This window comes from Triticum urartu, chromosome 1A (assembly GCF_056163025.1).
Source record: "Triticum urartu cultivar PI428250 chromosome 1A, HENAU_Tu73, whole genome shotgun sequence".
NCBI classification, from domain to species: domain Eukaryota; kingdom Viridiplantae; phylum Streptophyta; class Magnoliopsida; order Poales; family Poaceae; genus Triticum; species Triticum urartu.
Genome location: NC_141873.1, coordinates 434,516,214 through 434,536,620, shown reverse-complemented (window position 1 = coordinate 434,536,620; position 20,407 = coordinate 434,516,214). Strand labels below are relative to the sequence as shown.

The 20,407-nt window shown below is 41.8% G+C and overlaps 2 protein-coding genes across 2 annotated transcripts; both read right to left on the bottom strand.

The window, feature by feature from the left end:
• Positions 1–382: 382 nt before the first annotated feature.
• On the bottom strand, positions 383–8,989 carry EMB3126 (Ribosomal protein L1p/L10e family). Its single transcript, XM_048681701.2, has 7 exons — positions 8,622–8,989; positions 8,344–8,523; positions 8,205–8,259; positions 7,402–7,529; positions 7,064–7,147; positions 918–1,043; positions 383–834 (listed from the first exon to the last, which is right to left on the bottom strand). Exons 1-7 carry the CDS (start codon positions 8,952–8,954, stop codon positions 697–699), a joined length of 1,044 nt encoding a protein of 347 aa, XP_048537658.1. The 5' UTR covers positions 8,955–8,989; the 3' UTR covers positions 383–696.
• Positions 8,990–10,041: 1,052 nt separating this feature from the next.
• Positions 10,042–17,513, bottom strand: LOC125516203 (putative NAD kinase 3). Its single transcript, XM_048681690.2, has 11 exons — positions 17,330–17,513; positions 15,955–16,120; positions 15,725–15,847; positions 15,145–15,323; positions 14,562–14,675; positions 14,325–14,419; positions 14,045–14,151; positions 13,261–13,334; positions 12,174–12,252; positions 11,473–11,780; positions 10,042–10,741 (listed from the first exon to the last, which is right to left on the bottom strand). Exons 1-11 carry the CDS (start codon positions 17,354–17,356, stop codon positions 10,439–10,441), a joined length of 1,575 nt encoding a protein of 524 aa, XP_048537647.1. The 5' UTR covers positions 17,357–17,513; the 3' UTR covers positions 10,042–10,438.
• Positions 17,514–20,407: the final 2,894 nt, after the last annotated feature.

Genomic DNA, 20,407 nt, shown 5'->3' with positions numbered 1-20,407 from the left:
CCGTCGAAGCGTCCACGGCGCCCAACGGCGCCACCGCCCTGCGCTCGTCCTTCTGATAAATTACCGTCACTAGCATTTTACCAAAGTATCCCCTGTAGGTTCCAGGCCCAATACGACCTCATTCAGTTTGCAGGAGAAAATTCTTACCAAAGTTTTCACTTTAGGTTTCAGACCCGATACAACCTCGCTCAATCCACAGGAGGAAAAATATAGTGCAACTAGGCAAATGATTGATCCCAAGTTTGCTGTTAAAATGAAATTTACATAGCAAAGGCTACTCATTTGAACTTTTCTTTTACACAAATTTTACTCCAATCATTTGAAAAAATTATGGTCCAAGAACCGCAGCAACTTAACGATGGCGGCGGGTGAGGACAAGATATTGGCTGAAGCTCAAGGATGACTATTGACAAAATGATGAACATTACAACAAACATCAGACAAAAATACACCTGTAAGTGCATGCATAATTCACTCATAAATACAAACGACCAACAATACCGCTTGTTTGTTGATCAGGGCACTGTTTAACTGCCGACGTCGGATGTCCGTGAAACTAAAAAAAACTGTACCTAAGCACCTCCCAGTGTTCCCCCACAGTCGTGTTTCTCAGTGTGTATTTATCACAAGGGATGGATGGTCAAGCCTGTGAAGTTGGTAGCAAATGCCTGATGACTTGATTGGTCGTGGTGACATCTAGTTAGACGAATCTGCGCCATAGTCGAGCATTTCTTTTATGTTCAGCTTGATTGAAGGTCCCATTGATGAGCATACATATGCCGTTTTCCAGTATATCCCCTTTGCACCAGATGGCTTGTTCCTCTCAATAGAGCGCTGGGAAGATATGGCAAAAGGTAAGTAAACATAAACTCTGAGAGTGACAACAAAATAGATGTTTATAAGAGCGGATATCTTACAACAACAGCCATGAAGTTTGCAATAAGGTCTTCTTCAGGGAAGTTAACCTTGCCGAAAGGAATGTGCGCAATCCCTGTCTTGTCAACTCTGAATTCAACTTTACCTTTCTTGAACTCATCGATAGCCTGGAACCATTTGCACAATTAGCATAATCAAGCTCACCACTCTCCATTGACAGTATAAAACTTTAACTGCCACTCCCTCCGTAACTTAATATAAGACATTATTTGACACTGTCATAGATTCTAAAAACGTCTTATAAAATGTTACATAGGTAGTACAAGATTGGGGCTGATTGGCTCAATTTTAAGTTGGTACATCATAAACAGATCAAATAATACTCTCAACTATTAGGTCGTTCTCGATAGCAACACGAGCTTCAAGGTAATCCATACCACTTCAACAACTAATTTATCTCATACTATGTTGCTGCCACAAATCATACAACTATACAGTATGGAAATATATTAAAATGATGAATCTAGTGATACCAAATTCCTGTGACCAGTTTACAATAGTTTTCTCCCGCAAGGGTTTCCACGTAAAAATCTGTGTCTCTTTGTCTCCTTTATTTCTCGTTATTATCTAACAAGTGGTATACAGAGCTAAGGTTTCAGATACGAGATTTGAGACGAGAGAATTAGGGTTACGGCGTCCTGTGCGCCGCCGCCGCCGCGACCCGGCGAACCGAATCCAGATCGATAAGGGAAGCCGAGTTCGACTGGATTTCCACAAGTTGCCGCTGCTGCGTATATACGCTTGAAGCCCCGAGTACGCAGCATCCACATCAGCTGGCCGTTCCATCGAGTTCCGCTGCTCCATGTACAGCGTCGCCGAGTAGTAGCTGCTGCTGTTTCGTTCAAGTCCCGAGGCTGCTGCTGTTGCTTCGCATCACGTCAAGCATTGATCGGCTCGTACTACTTCAACTAGTACTAGTAATTGATTCACACGTCATCAACCGAAGCAAAAGCTAGTAGTACTACTGCTCGCCGGCCAGAAGCAAAGCAGTAGTTTAATTCACGTCTGATCCACTACGTGATTTGACTACTAGTACTATTCGTCACGTCAAGCTACAGATCAAGCTTTTGGTCTTCGATTACCCGAGCTACCAGGTGCTACTGTTCCTAGTTCTTTGCTCCGCGTAATTTAAATTCTGTCAAGAATTTTTCTATCGACTTGTACTACTTTGTGCACACAGATTTATCTACTCATGGCATCCATGAAGTACGATTTTCCGCTGCTGGATCGTGACACAAGGTTTACCCTATGGCAAGTCAAGATGCGGGCGTTGTTGGCACAGGCCGACTATGATGTAGCACTGGATAGTTTTGGGAAGAACCGAATTGAGGACTGGACTGCTGAGGAGAAAAGAATTGATTGTAAGGCTTTGTCACAAATTCAACTCCATTTGCATAATAATATTTTGCAGGAAGTTTTGAGCGAGAAAACTGCCGCCGCTCTATGGTTAAAGCTGGAAGGGATTTGCATGACTAAAGATCTCACCAGCAAGATGCATCTGAAGCAAAAATTATTCCTGCACAGGTTACCCAAGGGAGGTAATGTTTTGAATCATATTTCAGAATTTAAGGAGATTATATCCGATCTAGCTGCAATGGAGGTTAAGTATGAAGAGGAAGATACTGCTTTAATGTTACTTTGTTCACTGCCAAGTTCTTATACCAATTTTAGAGACACCATATTATACAGTCGTGATACTCTCACACTTAATGAAGTTTATGAAGCTTTGAACTCTAAGGAGAAGATGAAATTAATGGTGCCTCATGATGGTTCGAGTTCATCCCAAGCCGAGGGATTATCTGTTCGTGGCAGGACAAAGGAGAAGAACTCCAATAATGAAAACAGAGGCAAAAGTAAAAATGGCTACAGGGGCCGGTCGCAATCCAAAGACAAGAAATATTGCAGGTATTGCAAGAGAGACGGGCATGACATCTCAGAGTGTTTCAAGTTGCAAAATAAAGAAAAGAGGAAGGGTAACAAACAAGGTGAAAGTTCTGCTAACGTTGCTCGTGATGATAGTTCTGATGATGCTCTTGTCGTTATTGCTGGATGTGCTGAGACCAATGATGAGTGGGTACTTGACACTGCATGCACTTTTCATATGTGCCCACATAGAGATTGGTTTATTACTTTTGATTCCACTAATTCTGCTGGTTCCATTTTGGGTTTTGATAATTCACCATGCAAGATTGAAGGCATAGGTTCTATTCGAATCAAGATGTTTGATGGCATAATCAGAACTTTGACAGATGTTCGGTATATTCCGAAGATGAAGAGAAATCTTATTTCTATGAGTGCCCTTGATGCAAAGGGATACAAGTATTCAGGTGGAGATAGTGTTTTGAAGGTCACCAAAGGCTCCCTTGTTGTGATGAAAGGTGACTTAAGTTCGACCAATGGTCTTTATTACCTTCGAGGTTCTACCGTTTCAGGTAACGCTACTCCAGTTATTTCAAAGAATTTTGATTGTGATGCTGCTAACCTTTGGCATATGCGCCTTGGACATATGAGTGAACTTGGTTTAGCAGAGTTAAATAAAAGAGGTCTTCTTGATGGATATGAACCTGGTAAATTGAAATTTTGTGAGCATTGTATCTTCGGCAAGCACAAGAGGGTGAAGTTCAACACTTCGACTCATACAACCGAAGGTATTCTTGATTATGTGCATTCTGATTTATGGGGACCGTCTCGCAAGAAGTCACTAGGTGGTGCAAGTTACATGCTGACTATTATTGATGATTATTCAAGAAAAGTTTGGCCTTATTTCTTGAAGCATAAATATGAAGCATTCTCAGCTTTTAAGGAGTGGAAGATTATGATTGAGAGACAAACTGAAAAGAAGGTAAAAATACTTCGCACTGATAATGGTATGGAATTCTGTTCTAAGCAATTTAAGAATTATTGCAAGTCTGAAGGCATTGTCAGACACTACACTGTTCCTTATACTCCTCAACAAAACGGTGTTGCTGAGCGTTTGAACAGGACCATTATTTCCAGAGCCCGTTGCATGTTGTCCAATGCAGGTTTGCATAGGCGTTTTTGGGCTGAGGCCGCTTCCACTACTTGTTATCTCATTAATCGTTCACCATCTATTGCTCTTAATAAGAAAACTCCAAATGAGGTATGGTCTGGTTCACCTGCTGATTATTCACAGTTGAGAGTTTTTGGTTGCACTGCTTATGCTCATGTTGATAACGGAAAGTTGGAGCCTAGGGCTGTTAAGTGCATCTTTCTTGGTTATAAGTCTGGTGTTAAAGGTTTTAAATTATGGAATCCTGAAACCCAGAAGGTTGTTATTAGCAGAAATGTTATCTTTAATGAATCTGCTATGTTACATGATGTTTCATCTACTAATGTTCCCGTTGAGAGTGAACAACAGCCTATTGTTCAGGAGCCTACTGTTCAGGTGGAGCATGTTATTGATTCAGGTGATACATCTGGTAATGAAATTGTTGATGCACATGATGAACCCATCGTTAATGATGATAATGTCACTCCCACTCCAAATCAGCCTATTGTTCCACCCAGTTGGAATCTCGCACGTGACAGAGTCAGGCGGGGTATTAATAAACCAGACAGGTTAATTGAAGAGTGCAATATTGTTTCTTTTGCTTTATCTGTTGCAGAAGAAATTGAAGGTAATTCTGAGCCTTCTTCATACTCCGAGGCTATTATTTCTGGTGATAGTAATAAGTGGATGACCGCTATGCATGATGAGATGGAATCACTTGAAAAGAATGGCACTTGGGATTTAGTAAAATTGCCTAGAGAGAAGAAACCTATTCGTTGCAAGTGGGTTTTCAAGAGGAAAGAAGGTGTTTCTCCTAATGATGAGACAATATATAAAGCAAGGTTAGTTGCTAAAGGTTAACAGTCAGATTCCAGGTATTGACTATAACGAAGTCTTTTCTCCTGTTGTGAAGCATAGCTCTATTCGCACTTTACTCAGTATTGTTGCCATGCATGATCTTGAGCTTGAACAATTGGATGTTAAAACTGCATTCTTACATGGAGAATTAGAAGAGGATATTTATATGGAACAACCTGAAGGTTTTGTTATTCCTGGAAAAGAAAAGTTTGTCTGTAAGTTAAAGAAATCTCTTTATGGATTGAAGCAATCCCCTAGACAGTGGTACAAGAGATTTGACACCTTTATGCTCTCTCAAGGTTTTAAAAGGTCTAATTATGATAGTTGTGTTTATTTGAAAACTGTCAAAGGTTCAATTATTTATTTGCTCCTTTATGTTGATGATATGCTTATTGCTGCAAAGAGTATGTCACAGATTAATGAACTAAAGAAGCAATTGAGTAATGAATTTGAGATGAAGGATTTGGGTGCAGCAAAGAAAATACTTGGCATGGAAATATCCAGAGATAGACCGTCTGGAAAAGTATATCTAAGTCAGAAGGGATATATTGATAAAGTTCTTCGTCGTTTTAATATGCATAATGCCAAGCCAGTAAGTACTCCGTTAGCTGCACACTTCAAATTATCATCAGCTTTATGTCCTAAGTCAGATGCCGATATTGAGTACATGTCTAGAGTTCCCTATTCAAGTGCAGTTGGTTCACTTATGTATGCCATGGTTTGTTCTCGTCCGGATTTATCATATGCATTGAGTGTTGTCAGTAGATACATGGCTAATCCTGGAAAGGAACATTGGAAAGCAGTTCAGTGGATTTTCAGATACCTGCGAGGTACTTCTAATGCTTATTTACAGTTTGGGAAAACTAGAGATGGACTTGTTGGTTTTGTTGATTCTGATTTTGCTGGTGATTTGGATAAGAGAAGATCACTCACAGGTTATGTTTTCACCATTGGTGGTTGTGCTGTGAGTTGGAGAGCAACTTTGCAGTCTATTGTGGCTTGTTCCACTACTGATGCCGAGTATATGGCTATTTCTGAGGCATGCAAAGAAGCTATCTAGTTGAGAGGTTTGTACACTGAGCTTTGTGGAGACTCATCTTGCCCTACCGTATTTAGTGACAGTCAAAGTGCTATATATCTTACAAAGAATCCAATGTATCATGAGAGAACAAAGCACATTGATGTCAGATTTCATTATATTCGAGATGTTGTTGCTGAAGGCGATTTGAAGGTATGCAAGATAAGTACTCATGATAATCCAGCTGATATGATGACAAAGCTAGTTCCGACCAATAAGTTTGAGCTTTGCTCAGGCTTAGTTGGTATTTCTCACTAGTCCTATGGACTTTGATGCACAAGGTGTTTAAGCTGATTTGGATGGAGTTATTCACTTTCTTCGACTACTGGAGGGAATTTGGCTCAAGGTGGAGATTGTTAAATTGTGATCCAAATTCTAGTACCGTATTGGACTAGACGTAGTACATACAGTGTGGGCCTTTTGCGTTGGTACCGACGCGTACGAGTACAACTCGTTTACTTGTCCTACAAGGACTCCTATGTGTTGCCCCTCATATATACCCCATGTAGTCGCACCTCTTATATCAAGGTTGTATTGTATGTGTTTCTGCAGTCCGGTATAGCTGCAGTGTATCATGATAGTCTTGCCAGGATGAATATAGATTAATATTCAGGTATTCAAGAAGAAATGCTACCTATTTACTATAAAAATAAAAATGATGTGTTAGTGCTACTTATGCAATCCTAAGTGGTTTCAGGTACTCAAGGCTTTGAGTCTAGGTGCTAAAATCCATCAACTCAAATGTCAGTAACAATGGTAGACTTGGTAATCCTACCTTACAGTCAACTAACCCACTCTGCCTTAAGTTAATTATCATTGGTACTATACTTTCAGCCTTACCAAGGCAACTTGTGGATTAAAAATTATTAGCAGTTCACTGCCAAAAACTGCCACATCAACATCTTCTACTTTCCTCTCCCACTGCCTTGACTTTCCATAGCACAACCAAACTACACATTCGAGTTGCACAATACATATCTCTAAGTACAAGCCTTCAGCTATGGACATATATGCAGTTAGCCAAGGAAGCAACCTATGAATATCTGGGTACTGAAGTTGGACGGGCAACTCCCTACTTTTCACCCTCTGTCACTGTCGCAATACCCAGTCCAAACAACATAGACATGATTGATGATTCACAAACAATATTTACGGGAAAGCAAATAAAGTCTGCACAGTACCTGCGTAATGTTTGGAGAAACAGTACCAGCTTTGGGGTTGGGCATCAATCCTCTTGGTCCTAGAATCTTACCCAAGCTGGCAACCTGAGAAAGGGAATGTTTGCGTGAAGGGAATGCAATACAACAAAAGGAAAATACATTCCAATGGAATATATTTGACCATCATCGCAAATAAAAAAGCATCACTGTATTATTTCCTAGTAAAATCCGTTTCCGTGAAGTGTCCGACAGATTGCTTAGCTAAATATGCCCAACAACCTTGCATGTGGATAGGGAAGCTTCATCAAACAAGAAAGACTTCAAAGATGATCCACACAAAGCTAGTTCCACTGCCATACCTTAGGCATCATATCAGGTGACGCAATCAATTTGTCAAACTCCATGAATCCTCCTTTTATTTGTTCAATCAAGTCATCTGAGCCAACAATATCAGCACCTGCAGCCCTTGCCTCATCTATCTTCTCACCTACAAGACATCAGAGAATCACTATATAAGGCAACCAATTTTCTGAGCATAACAAGGTAAGAATAACATAGTATAACAAAAGATTGTGAAATGGAAGTTTAGATTATTCATCAAGTCTATGCATCATAGCCATCAAGAAAATGAAACCAAAGTGGTATGCCCAACTGACATCCTACGTGTATGAACAGAACTAGGAACACCATGAACATAATGTGTACTGATCGAGAGCTTCTGCTGAGTTACCCCTCAAGACACAATTTTGATCAACCCAATATGAACATTCAATTCTGATACATTTATGGCTTTTCAACTCCAAAAGAAGAGCAAGATAACTGTAAGCATAATATTCATCAATTGAATGAGACATCAACTGTAGATAAACAAGCCTAGGTGGAATGCAAGTTCATGGGTTGTCACTACTTGAAACTAACAGGCAACGGGGTTTGCTTTGGCACACTCATTTTTACTATATCGACCACATTGTTCAACAAAACATCCATTGGTGCTTTACATAGAGATAGTGACATATTGACCAATTAAATTGAAGTCAGCATGCTCTGAACTCGATCAACTCCATGCATCATATAACTCTGTTGAACACATGCATCAGAGTGCAATTTGCATCGGATTGGGCGATAACCATCTCCAAACAACACGCAACCGGTGGCCACTCACCTTGGGTGAGAACTGCAATTTTCACGGTCTGTCCCGTCCCCTTGGGCAAATTGACCTGCGGCCACAAGCAAAAACACGAATCAAACAACGGAAGAGAGAGCGAGAGAAGAAACAAGAGAAAGAAGAAACGAAACGATACCGTGGCCCGGAGCTGCTGGTCGTTGTACTTGGGGTCGAGGTTCATGCGGAAATGCGCCTCGGCGGACTCGACGAAGCGGGTGTTGGCGACCTGCTTCATGAGCGAGATGGCCATGGGCACGTCGTACTCCTTCTTGCTCTCCCTCAGCTTCTGTATCTCCAGGTATCTCTTGGACCTCGTCTGCACGCATTGGAGACCAACGTCACCCAGCCGTTCCAAAACGAGACGCGTATATATACAGAAGATAAAAATGATGCGCGCGGGGTTCCGTGGCGTACGCGGTCGCGCTTGAGCGGGAGGGCGGCCTTGCCGGTGCGCGGGCGGGTGGGGGCCGTGAACGCGGGGCCGCGGCCGCCGTAGCCGTCCTCGTAGTCCTCGTCGACGTCGTCGAACTGCACGGGCGCCTCGTCGTCCTCCTCCTCGAGCACGGCGGCGCCCTGCGGGTCGGCGACGGCGGCCGCGGCGGGGCGGCGGAAGGCGAGGAGCAGCCGCGGGTAGGCGCGCAGCGAGGGCACGGAGGTGGGGAAGAGCGCGCCGGGCGCGGCCGGCCCCGCGCACGGGGCGGAGGGCGGCGCGAGGAGCGAGGACGCGCAGGCCGCGGCTGTGGCCATGGCGGGGGTGGTGGGGGGAGGGAGGGAGGGAGGAGGAAGAGGAGATAAGAGCGGGTGGATGATTATATCCCGAGTGCGGGCGCGTGGAGTGTTATAACGAAGGAGGCGAACCGATGGGTATCTCGGGCCGGGTGAGGTGGACGCGCACCGGATAGGCCTTCTTCCTCCGCTCGGACCGACCCGGCGGAGGGAGGGGACGAACTCGGCGCCTGATTTGGCTGGGCCGAGACCCGTGCCGAGGCCGAGGGGGGCGCGAAAAGTGTGCGGTGGACGCGGCGGGGGCTTCGTCGTGTGGGGGCGGGTTCGTGTGTGGCCGCGCTCCCTCCTGTGCTGTGATGCCAATTTTCCTTTGAGGGTTGCCGTGGCCTGCAGTCGGCGGAGTACGTACGCTCTCGCTCCTACTGGAGTTGTGGGTTTCTGGCAGTGGCATGAATGGTTTACTTGGGTCTTTCAGCGGCCGGGCGAGAGCGAGACCGTGAGTCCGACTGACGGGTCGACTGATTTTTCGTGTTCATCGGTTTGCATCCAGAGATTTGAGAGGCTCGGGCCATTTCCGTGCCCGGATTTTCGTTGGGGTTCGTAGCGAAGCGTTTCTTACCGAGAGCTTTCAAGAGAGCGACTCCACGGATGATGCAGTTCGGTTACGACGCGTGGTGCACTATTACGAACTCGTTTGTCAGCTGCCGGGGACGTAGCTTTGCTTTGCAGGCGTGCGTGCATGGGGAACGCCGACTGGCTTGTACTATTTCGGGTGGTGGATGCTATCTGCAATGCCGTTACGTGGTTTTCTTTTTCAAAAATAAAATAGAATGAATGGTCATCGGGGGAGAGGTTCCCCACCTGAAAATTTTCCATTGGTTAAAGAAAAGGCCTAAAATTCCAGATCGTTTTTATATCGGATAAGTACACAGGAGGGAACAAAAGGAGAATGAACCGCAGGACAAGAAAACCACCAAGATAATTAATTAGGTCCCACGGAAGTATGGCACCCACAACAAATACCGTTCCGGGCCAACTGGTTATGATTAGGAATCGGCACCACTCAAGCTTATATTAGTGCACCTCTCTTACTTTCAAGGCAAGCAGCAAGCAAGAAATCCGCCCATTATTCAGATCAGAGTTTCAGCTGCAATTCTTACATAATTACATTGCCTGTACTCCACAAAGCTATAGATATTCACGTGGCGACAGACCGACCATGTTCGAATTCCACAAGCCTAAGCCTAAACATATCGATAAACCCTTTTATGCGCAGCATATAGTATAAGAACATTCAAAGATTCATAACGAACCGAACCAACACAGGAGCATATATATATATATATATATATATATATATATATATATATATATATATATATATATATATATATATGATGATACATATCCACTCCATTTTTGCTGGGCTGTGAGGAGATGCTCTGAAATATCACATCTAACGACTCATCAGCCATCTCGAGCTACGACGACACAGGCTTCATCAATCAGGCAGGGCCGTCAAGTGCCTGGCTCTTCCTGAGATTCCAGTGGAGGCCCTCATGGATGCTCCGCAGGAAGTCGGTCGTCGAGTCCACCAGGCACGCCGTGGGCAGGGGCCATGGAGAGACGCTGCAGATGAGGGCGTCGCCTGGCCCTAGCTGAATTCTGCCCTTGCCGTCGAAGGACGCCCAGGCTTGCCCTCTGCTGTTGAACGGTACTTGCACGCGCAGAGTGACGTATTCCGGCAGTATCAGAGGCCGGAATGACAATGAATGTGGGCAGATTGGTGTGAAAAGGATCCCTGGGACCTGCATGCACAGGCAAATCGTACAACTTAAATGAGAAGTAGTAACTGAAGGGAATATGAAACGATTACAAACCAGGGAGCGACAAAAAAAGAACCATCAAAATTGTCTAATTGCTGATACATGATTCTAATCAAATTGTTGGTTGTTGATTCATCTTAATTAATGTTACCATGTACAATGGGTTTTGTGACGATTTGAATAGCTGCTCAGGCAACATTTCAGAATATATAAAATGCATCTAGTAGAAATAGTGACCCCTTAAAAACTGAACTATAATAAACAGGACAAGGTTTTTAGGCCTTTTAAAAACTGAGATCCGCCTCAACTAGTTTTAAAAGATATACTTTCCCCATATCATAATATAAGGCCTATTAGTAGGCTTTGACCAAGAATTACTCCACTAATAAATGGTTTATATGATATAAAATCATAATCATCAGCGAGTATTTTAGAAATGAATCTAGTGATACCAATTTCATGTCATATAAATAACAAGTAATTCCTGGTCAAAGTCTTGTCTTAATAAAACCTACTCCCTCCGTCCCATAATATAAGAGCGTTTTTTACACTAGTGTAGTGTCAAAAACGTTCTTATATTATGGGACGGAAGGAGTAATATGCATTATATTATTTAATACAGAACAAGGCAGATAATAACCTTTCCAGTGATTTAAAACAAAATACTAATGGTAAATAAAATCTGGGGAGTATATGTAGAGTTAAAGGTATACCTGTGGATGTACCATTGATCCTCCAGCTGCCAGTGAATAGGCTGTGCTTCCAGATGTTGTTGATATTATTAGCCCATCTCCTTGTACGCATGTAACAAAAGAACTATCACAATAGCATTCTAAGTAGGTAAGGTAAGATGACATTCCTCGGTCAATTGTAACTTCATTAAGCACTAGAATCGGTTCCCCGGTCTCAACTTCATCTTTAGCTGCATCACGAATTACATGGCACTGCAGGCGGCTCCTCAGTGTGATGGTAAATGGTCTTTTCAGCACATTCCCCAAGCATTCACGATACTGCTCGCTTGCTAACCTTAAGTCAAGGACAAACTATATAGATGGTGGGTTGAGCACAGAGCATAAAGCTCCACCGAGGTAAAAAAAAAGTTGTATTACTAATATAGTATAAGATCACTGTTAGTCTGGTACAAAATATGTAAGCACCTCTGGTATAGAGATCGTATGAGATTGTGACACATATAATGAAGTATGGATGTTAAATCTCTGAGACCAAACATTGCAATCTGCTATGGCCAGTTGCAGATGGAATCAAACATGCCATGGATCTGCTGCAGAGTTGAAAAGGCAGAAGTGCAATATCCAAATTTTAACGATGTAATAACAAAAATAAACAGCAGTGCAGTTTAGCAACATGGTTAGCAAGCACTCATAACAAAAATAACACTGATGATTAAGGATACGGAAGGGAGTCATGAAGCCCAATGATCCAAGAGAGAATGCAACAACTGGGGGAACTGGCCCTTTGAACAATGATGCAGCCTGTTTACAGATGTTGTCATGTTAAAGAGCTCCCTAGCTTAAACTGATTATAAAAGCAAGCCATAAATACTGAAAATTATGGAGAACAAACCAGGACAGAATTTGTTTCAACATAACACAGCCAGCATTTAGGTTATCGAGCAATTCAATAGTAGGACATTGCTCAGCTTATACTACCAACCGTAGTAGCTGCTAGATTGGAGTAGGTTAGAGTAGGTATCTCTTACTCCTGTGGTGTAGAGTAGGTCTTCTCTTGGTTTTGGTTTTGGCTTTGTCTGTTTTTGGTTTGGTCATCCCCACAGTTGGTAATTTGTACTTTGCGCTCGCCATTCTTTTTCTAATACAATATGAGTTCGAGAAAATAGCTAGGTTAGAGAAGTATCCATGTGATTAGAAATGTATTGAAGAACTCAGTGCTATTGCTCGTAGAACTAGACCTGGCTCACTATCGATAATCCCTGAGGGTTTATTGTAGCCACAAATCAATCAGCCGCCGCATCTTGCATTGACAATAGAAGAGTGGACGAACCACTCTCCAATGTGCTGTTAACTAAGTGAGCACACTTCAACATCTTGCACTCTAGCGGTCTAGCCATGCTTAATAGCATTGATACTTTCCTCTAAGTTGCTCTTACTGAACTTATTCAGTCATCTATCTACAAGTCTCTTCCATCCAAATAGCTTGTATTTTTTATGTACATCTGATAGTTACTCAGTTTCCTTCCAAGGTATATGTAATTGTTTTTTTTATTTTACATTAACAGAACCTGGAAAAAAACTGTTTGACCTATTCTAATCATTTGGTTGTCCTTATTGCGAGCTGACACTTGCATAGTAAATTCCTATGCACAAAGGAACTAGGCACACTAATAACACAAAATGTTGTGTTATAAGACTGCTAGTATATTTCATTGAAGGCTGAGCTAAACAAAATGTTGTCTGTGCTCTGTCAAACTAACCACACAACATCCATATTCAATAAACTGTCACAATAATTGTGCTGCATACCCATAGAACAGTTCCATCACCACCGAGAGTTACAATGAGGTCAACCTTCGTGTGTAATGTCTTCATTTCCTGATCTATCAGATATTTCTGATTAGTTGAGCACTATATGGAAAAGGTTATATGTGACTAAAAGTAGTACAATCAGTGATAGCTTAAAATCATCTATAAGAAAATACAGAAGAACGTTACTGGATATAATTCATCAATGGAGAAGGAAATGCTTAGTAAAAGATGACCCTCGAGCATTAACAGGAAGTTAGTAACAATTATAGCAAATATAACAACTATTGAGACATGAGAGCAGTTCGTTCTTGGTAGTCTTGGTAGAGGAAACATGTTATCTCACACAAAAACAACATCAGCAAATTTGTGTACTGATGGTAAAGAATAACTGCTCGAGGTAACTATAGACCCCCATACCACTGTCACTTGTTAAAATCACGAGAGGAATTTAGGTGCTTGAGTGTTCGACAATGAGATTGTACAGGAGTACTCCCAAAAGAAACCATGGATGGAGCAGGAATTCAGAATATTACTTGAAAATCCACTTGCATGCTCTGTAACTCTGAGGTGCATAAGTCCTTCATGTAATTGCTAAATAACAACATAGCATTTTTCATTCTTCTAATCAACAGCCATAACAATTATTCACATATCAGGTTATAGATATTTTAAAAATAAAATACATCCAGACATTAAAATTACAGCAAATATCCCTATATTCCAAAAGTACAGTCAGAAGCAATGTGGAGAAATGAAATACAATACAATCAAAATCTCTTACCATTATCCCATGTCTGAATAAAGTTAAAGTAAGAATCTTCAATCAGTAGTTCCTTGCTAACTCGTGGTTCTACAAAGATGTTTATATTATTATGTTCTTTAAGCCATCTGCAAGAAAAACACAGAACACTTAGGACATGTGGGCAAATATGTTTGGAGATACAGTTCGACAAGACATTAAGCAGGAGATAATAAGTTCTAGCAAAAATATACTGTTGCGTGGAGTACCAGATAATTGATATTAGTAAAATTCTCTCAGGATAGGCAGCAAAGAAACATACCTAACCATTTCGGAACAGAGAGCATGCACGGAGTTGGAATTAGGTTTAGTCACAAAAAGAACTGTTTGTGGAGGGGAATCCCATTTCAGAAAAATCTGCAAGGACAGTATTTGTTGACATGAAAAAAGATGCAGCAGCTATGAGATTATTTCGAATTCTCAAACAATCATTGCAGATGAGTGGAAACAAATAAGATATTCTGTTCAAAATGGATCAAACTGAGCATAAAAGAGCTACCTGTTTATTGCTGCGTTCTGCTGTTGTAATATCCCCTTTTTCGAAGGACACAAAATCATGCTTGTGCTGACCGTTCTTATCCCCATTGCTACCCCACGAAAGTCTAAATGGTACCTGCAAAGATAAGTAAAAGGTGCTTTTAGAAACAAAAAAAGGACAAGTCGAATTGACTGGAAAAAAGACTATTTCTTCCAACTGTGATAAAACATGAAAAGCGTTCCTGTTATTTGTGTATCACAAGCAAAATGTCATAGACAACTGCTTGTGCTTTTCAGGGAGATTCTTCACTAATAGATATAGCAAATCAAAAATAAATAAAAAAATAGTGCAAGTTCAATGGTGCATATTTAATGTGCAAAAAGTTCTTTTCACATATAAGTTTTTATTGGCTTCCTTTTGTTAATCTGGGTGACAACAAGTATTTAGAGGCAGCCAAGCAGCATCAGATGAAGAACAGCTGGATATGAGTTGATTTTAGCATCAAACCACATTACGAAGAAAACACATTAGTATGGTCATATAAACCAACAGCTGCAAACAGACGTATGTGAGGGTATATCCTTGCCCAAAGCCCAAAGGATACCTTTCTTCCAACAATCCTGTCATCTGATTTACGGTTAGGTCCAGGACACTGGTCCTGGAGAATTTGACGTGAGCAGATCCCATGGTTTCCGCAACAGCCTGTTTCATCAGCCGAGGCAGTCTCCAGTGTCAGTTTAGTAGCCAAATGCTCTAGCTTGTCCTTGACACAGTTGCTGCAGCCTGCAAATGTTACGGTTTAGTATGAATTTTCTTGACAAAATCAGGTGCATGATAAGATAAAGTAGTCAGTTTGTTAACTTGTTGGACTACATTCCTTATGTATCTGGAATCATGTTATTTGCGTAGTTTCGATACTGATGTGCATGGATAATTAAAAGTACGTTTACATTCTTTTTTTAGAAAGTTCATTAATATTCCACGCACGGAAGGTACAACTTCAGTACAATGGATCCTTCTTTCGTTGACTGATTTGAACTGCTAAGACAATGGAGGCTGATCTAATAATATATCATTATTAAAAATAATAATGTATCATGTAGCGAAATACGACACAAAGATGTTTTGCAGTATTATGTGATAGCTACCATGAACTAGTAAAACTCAAAAATCCAATTGTGTACCTTTAATTACATGCGTGTGTGCCTTGGCTGCCTTCTCTGCTTCATACTTGCGCTTCCACTCGGCTGCCTCTGCTTGAGCAGCAGCTTTCCCTTCCGCAACTTGTCGCAGTGCTTTTCCAACAGCTTCAATTGCAAAGTGTATGTACATTAAACACATGTGTGCAGACACACGTAAGTTTTAGACAGCAGAGTGACAGACTTCAGATGATGTCAAGTATTTGTATTATTACTTCTCATGGCCTCTGCAAACTCATGAAGGTGCGCGTCAGTTGACTCGATAGGAGGAAGAAATGCATAGGTCGCCTCCTCTGATTCCTTGGAACTAACTGTGGTGACGGACCCATTCTCAGCTTGATGTGAGGCAGCTACACTAAGGTTTATTCTCTCATGACAGGTCTGTAATAGAATAAACCTCATTAAGATAATATGAAATCTGACAAGGATAACAGGGTTAACAAGCTTTCCAGCATCAAACAGACCACTCAAAGGAACAGATATAGTACAGGCCAACTACTGCTGGTAGACATTTTATAAACTCTAGAGTATGCCATGTATTAACAGCAGCGATAGACTTAAAAAAACGAAATCACGGGTTGTTTCAATGACTTTAAAGTCTTAGTTTGCATCATATAGTCAGGCATGGTTCGTGAAAATCCTAGTATAGTCAGATATTATAGAAAATTCAGAAGATTTTAAGCAAACTGAGAGGACATGTTTAGTGGTGCATCTAGCAGTAGTTGTGAAGCTGGTAAGGCACCAAACTGTATCGCCTCTACACAACATACATCATCCAAGGTTTTCAGTACTATTTTGGTCTCAAAATGTGCATCAGTCACTATGTGACAAACAAGTCAATGCCCAACAGGACAGCACCACGTATTCTTCTCCCACGTGTCAAAGATGAGTATTCTATGTGCTTTTGTCAACCCATAGAAAAAATAAGACAGAAGTTAATGATATAATATGTTCAAATACCACAAAGGTGGAACACTTGGGAAAACAAGTGCAAGTTGATCGACAACAACTGAGGCAAGATATATGATCTCAAAGAGATGGCCACTAGAAGTTGATATTAGAAACCGTATTGCAACTCTACAAGAATGGAGTATTTATATACCTACTGTGATCAGTCAATGTTTTTGGACATGATGCACATAGAACAGGGCAGCCTAATAATACTAAAATAATGGGGATGAGCTGAACTGAGTCGCACACAGTTGATGCTTAATCATCCTCTTCAGGGAAGTCTAAGACTACAGGATCAGCAACACGGCATCACATAATAGGGGCATTTCATGGGCACTCCTGAACTAAATACTCTGCAATGCGCAAATCAAACAGAAATACACACCGAAATTCAGCCGCGCTCAGGCCCCTTCGGCCTTCCGCCGTGGCCCCGAACGGCGCAAACCAAAATTCCGAGCACCATTGGCGTCAGGACCGCACGAATCGCCCACATTAGCCATAAGGATCCAAAGCAACTGAGCCCTCCGCCCAGGTTCACCCCTCGAAATTTCCCTAAATTCCGGGTGATCCAACGGCAGAAACCTACCCTCTAAAAGAGAAGTATAAATTCAGAGGAAGCCTCACGAGGCGTGCGTGTACCTTCAGTGCGGCCTCGTCGGCGGACATGGCTGCGCGCGCGATCCGGCAGCTTCCCGCCGCGCCGTTCCCCTCTTCGCCGATAGGGCCGTTCAGGTGGGGAGATGAGCTGTGGAGTTTCCGCCTGCCCTCCGTGTTCGGTTATTAATGGCTTGTGCGAGGCCCGGGCGCTGTGAGCTGTGACGGCTGGAAAGGGCGACGGGCTGACGGGTGGGGCCGGGGCTTCAGTGGGATCCTGGAGTCTGTGCGAGGCACGATTCTGGTGGGCCCTTCGACCCACGGCACCGACGGCAGTGACTACCTACTACAACGAGAAAGGTAGGTACACAGCGTGCACGGGCCTCCTACTTCCGCTTCCTGTTACACGAGCACCCCAGGCCAGGACGGGGGCTCGCCTGCTTTCATCCCCTGCTTCATTCGTGCTCACTCGTCATTTATTTTACATCAAAATAGTATGTAGTTTATTTCCGTCCAAGATTTTTTTGTAAAAGAAAAACCCGATATCGCGTGGGCGCGGTTCAGATCTATTGGCGCCCAGTTTGAACGAGTCATTCGGAGCAGGAGACATTACAAGACGAAAGAAAACATTCGGACAAGCTTCCATATACCCCGAACGCCATAAGCCGCCCGTGCAAAACCTCAAAAATTCGCTACATCCAACGCGGCTACTCCCTGACGCCGTCCTTCAAACCCTCGCTAGATCCAACTCTCCCTCGCCTACCCTCTCCACCCCCGATCCTCTCCATTGTTCCCCTTCCCCTTCATCCATTGCTTTCTATGGAAGTTGCCATGGCAAGATCTACCGAACAGTAGTCGAAATTGGAGCTAATTGAAGTGTAATCAGGTTATTTTTGCGCACCCATCTTGTCCCCATCTCTGACCTTGCAAATGTTGCCACGTGGGTGGTACTGTAAGTGACAAGAAAAACCTAAAGCCTGGATTTCATGTAAATCTTGGCATGAACAAATTATGATGTATTACGTGTTATGGTTCTTGCCACGTGTGTGGTGTTGTTCTTGTCATGTGTAGATCAGTTTGCAAGAATAATATGTGTGGGAGTTTGTTTGATGGGAGGGTTTGTGAAGGTGAATTTGAAAATAAAAAATAGAGCAAGGAAAAAAGGTTGACATCCCCTATTTTTGCCATGTCTATGATATGGTTCTTGCCATGTAATTCCTACTAATAATGATGTATGCAGTTCTGTTTTGTATTTGAAGATATAGGGGGGGGGGGGGCTAGTTTAGCCGGGGCCTGGACGTAATTGCCATGTATGTTTGAAGAAAATTGCCAACCTAATTGACATGATGTTGTCATGTGTTGACACAAAGTAGATTATTTATATAGAAAAAAAGAATATGTGAATTTGAATGGCTAAAAAATCTACATAGATGCCAGGAAAAACTACAATGTCACCTAAGAATTGCCATGTGTCTATGAATTCGAAAATGAAAGGTGAAAATGAAAAGAAGTTGTCGTCCCCTGTTATTGCCATGTATACTGAAATGATTCTTGCCATCTGTATCATACTATTATTGCCATGTGCATGTCTGTTTTGCATTCTATGTACGAGGGACCTATTTCAGGCCGCATGAACCATAATTGCCATGCTACATGTCCCTGTTGCAATGGCCTAAAAATGGTTTGATGTTTTATTTGGGCATAGAGTTAAAAAAAAGGAGCAAGGATGAATACAACTCGATGGGGGGAATCCCTGGTTCTACGACTCTCTACAAGCACCATCGTGGAGTGCACAAGATTATGAGGAGCTAAACTCAACTGGACCTTTGCTGCCACTTCTGCACTAGTACTTGGACATAGGTATAGGCTACATACCAGAATCAAAAAACAAAAAAACTTGCACACAAATGTAAAAATGTTTGAATGGTTAAAGAATGCAGGGGGGTCGATGCCACAACTACCAGGTGTGACTGGCCCAAAGAACAAGGTGAGCCTAGCAATCCTACACATCCAAGGTACCAACATCAGTTATCGAAGGCATTTTATGGCGAGTTTGAAAATTTTAGAAAAAAATACACGTGCTATGTATAAAATGTTTTGCACTGACAAACTTACGGTAAATCCAAGGATAGGAGCTGGTGCTTTGCAAAGGACGGTGATGGGAGTAAGGCCTACAACCTCTTACTCTGGTGAGCATTTTGGATAAGATATGGACATGTTTTGTATGTTGCATTTGACATGCTGGTTGAAAATGTTGTTGTTGAAAAATATCATAAGAAAGTACAAAAAGTTGTGATTAATGAAAATCAAAGAAGATTAATTGTTTGAAGTTGCCAAATGATAACGAATGATTTGAGAAGTAAATGAAAGAGGTTAAAATAGAATTTGCTATGTGGTTTGTCTAGTATTTGCCATGTGTGGTTGATGTAAAATGCCATAACAAAAAAGGAAAGTGGAGGAAAACAATTTCAAAGTACTATGTAATGTTGCCACTTGTTTTCCAAAGTAATTGCCATGATGTGATGCATGATGTTACCATGATTTTAATTTAAAAAATAAACGTTGCCATATTGCAAATTTGTAGTGATGAATTGTTTTAAAAGATAAGTAAGAATGGCTGCTGGACCTCTCCCCCCTAGGTGGATTTGCATTGATGTTGCCATGTGGTTTGTCTAGTAAATGAAAGGTGTTAAAAAACAGAATTTTCCATGTGGTTTGTCTAGTATTTGCCATGTATGGTTGATGTAAATTGCCATAACAGAAAAAGGAAATAGGAGGAAAACAATTCCAAAAGGTTTTATGTAATGTTGCCACTTGTTTTCCACATCAACTGTCATGATGTGATGCATGATGTTACCATGATTTTAATTTAAAAATAAACTTTGCCATGATATTGCAAATTTGTAGTGGAAAAATGTGACTGTAACTTATGACAACTGCATGATCGGGCTTAGTTAATCAGCGGACATTGGGTGCAACACCGTCTCATATCATATGCCGGTAAGCCAACCTGAAAATATGGTTCTGGATGGGACATGTAGAGTTAGGTCACTTGACAAGAATAAAAAATGGTATAATATTGTGCAATTCTAAAAGAGAGGGCATGTATAATGAAAAATTGCC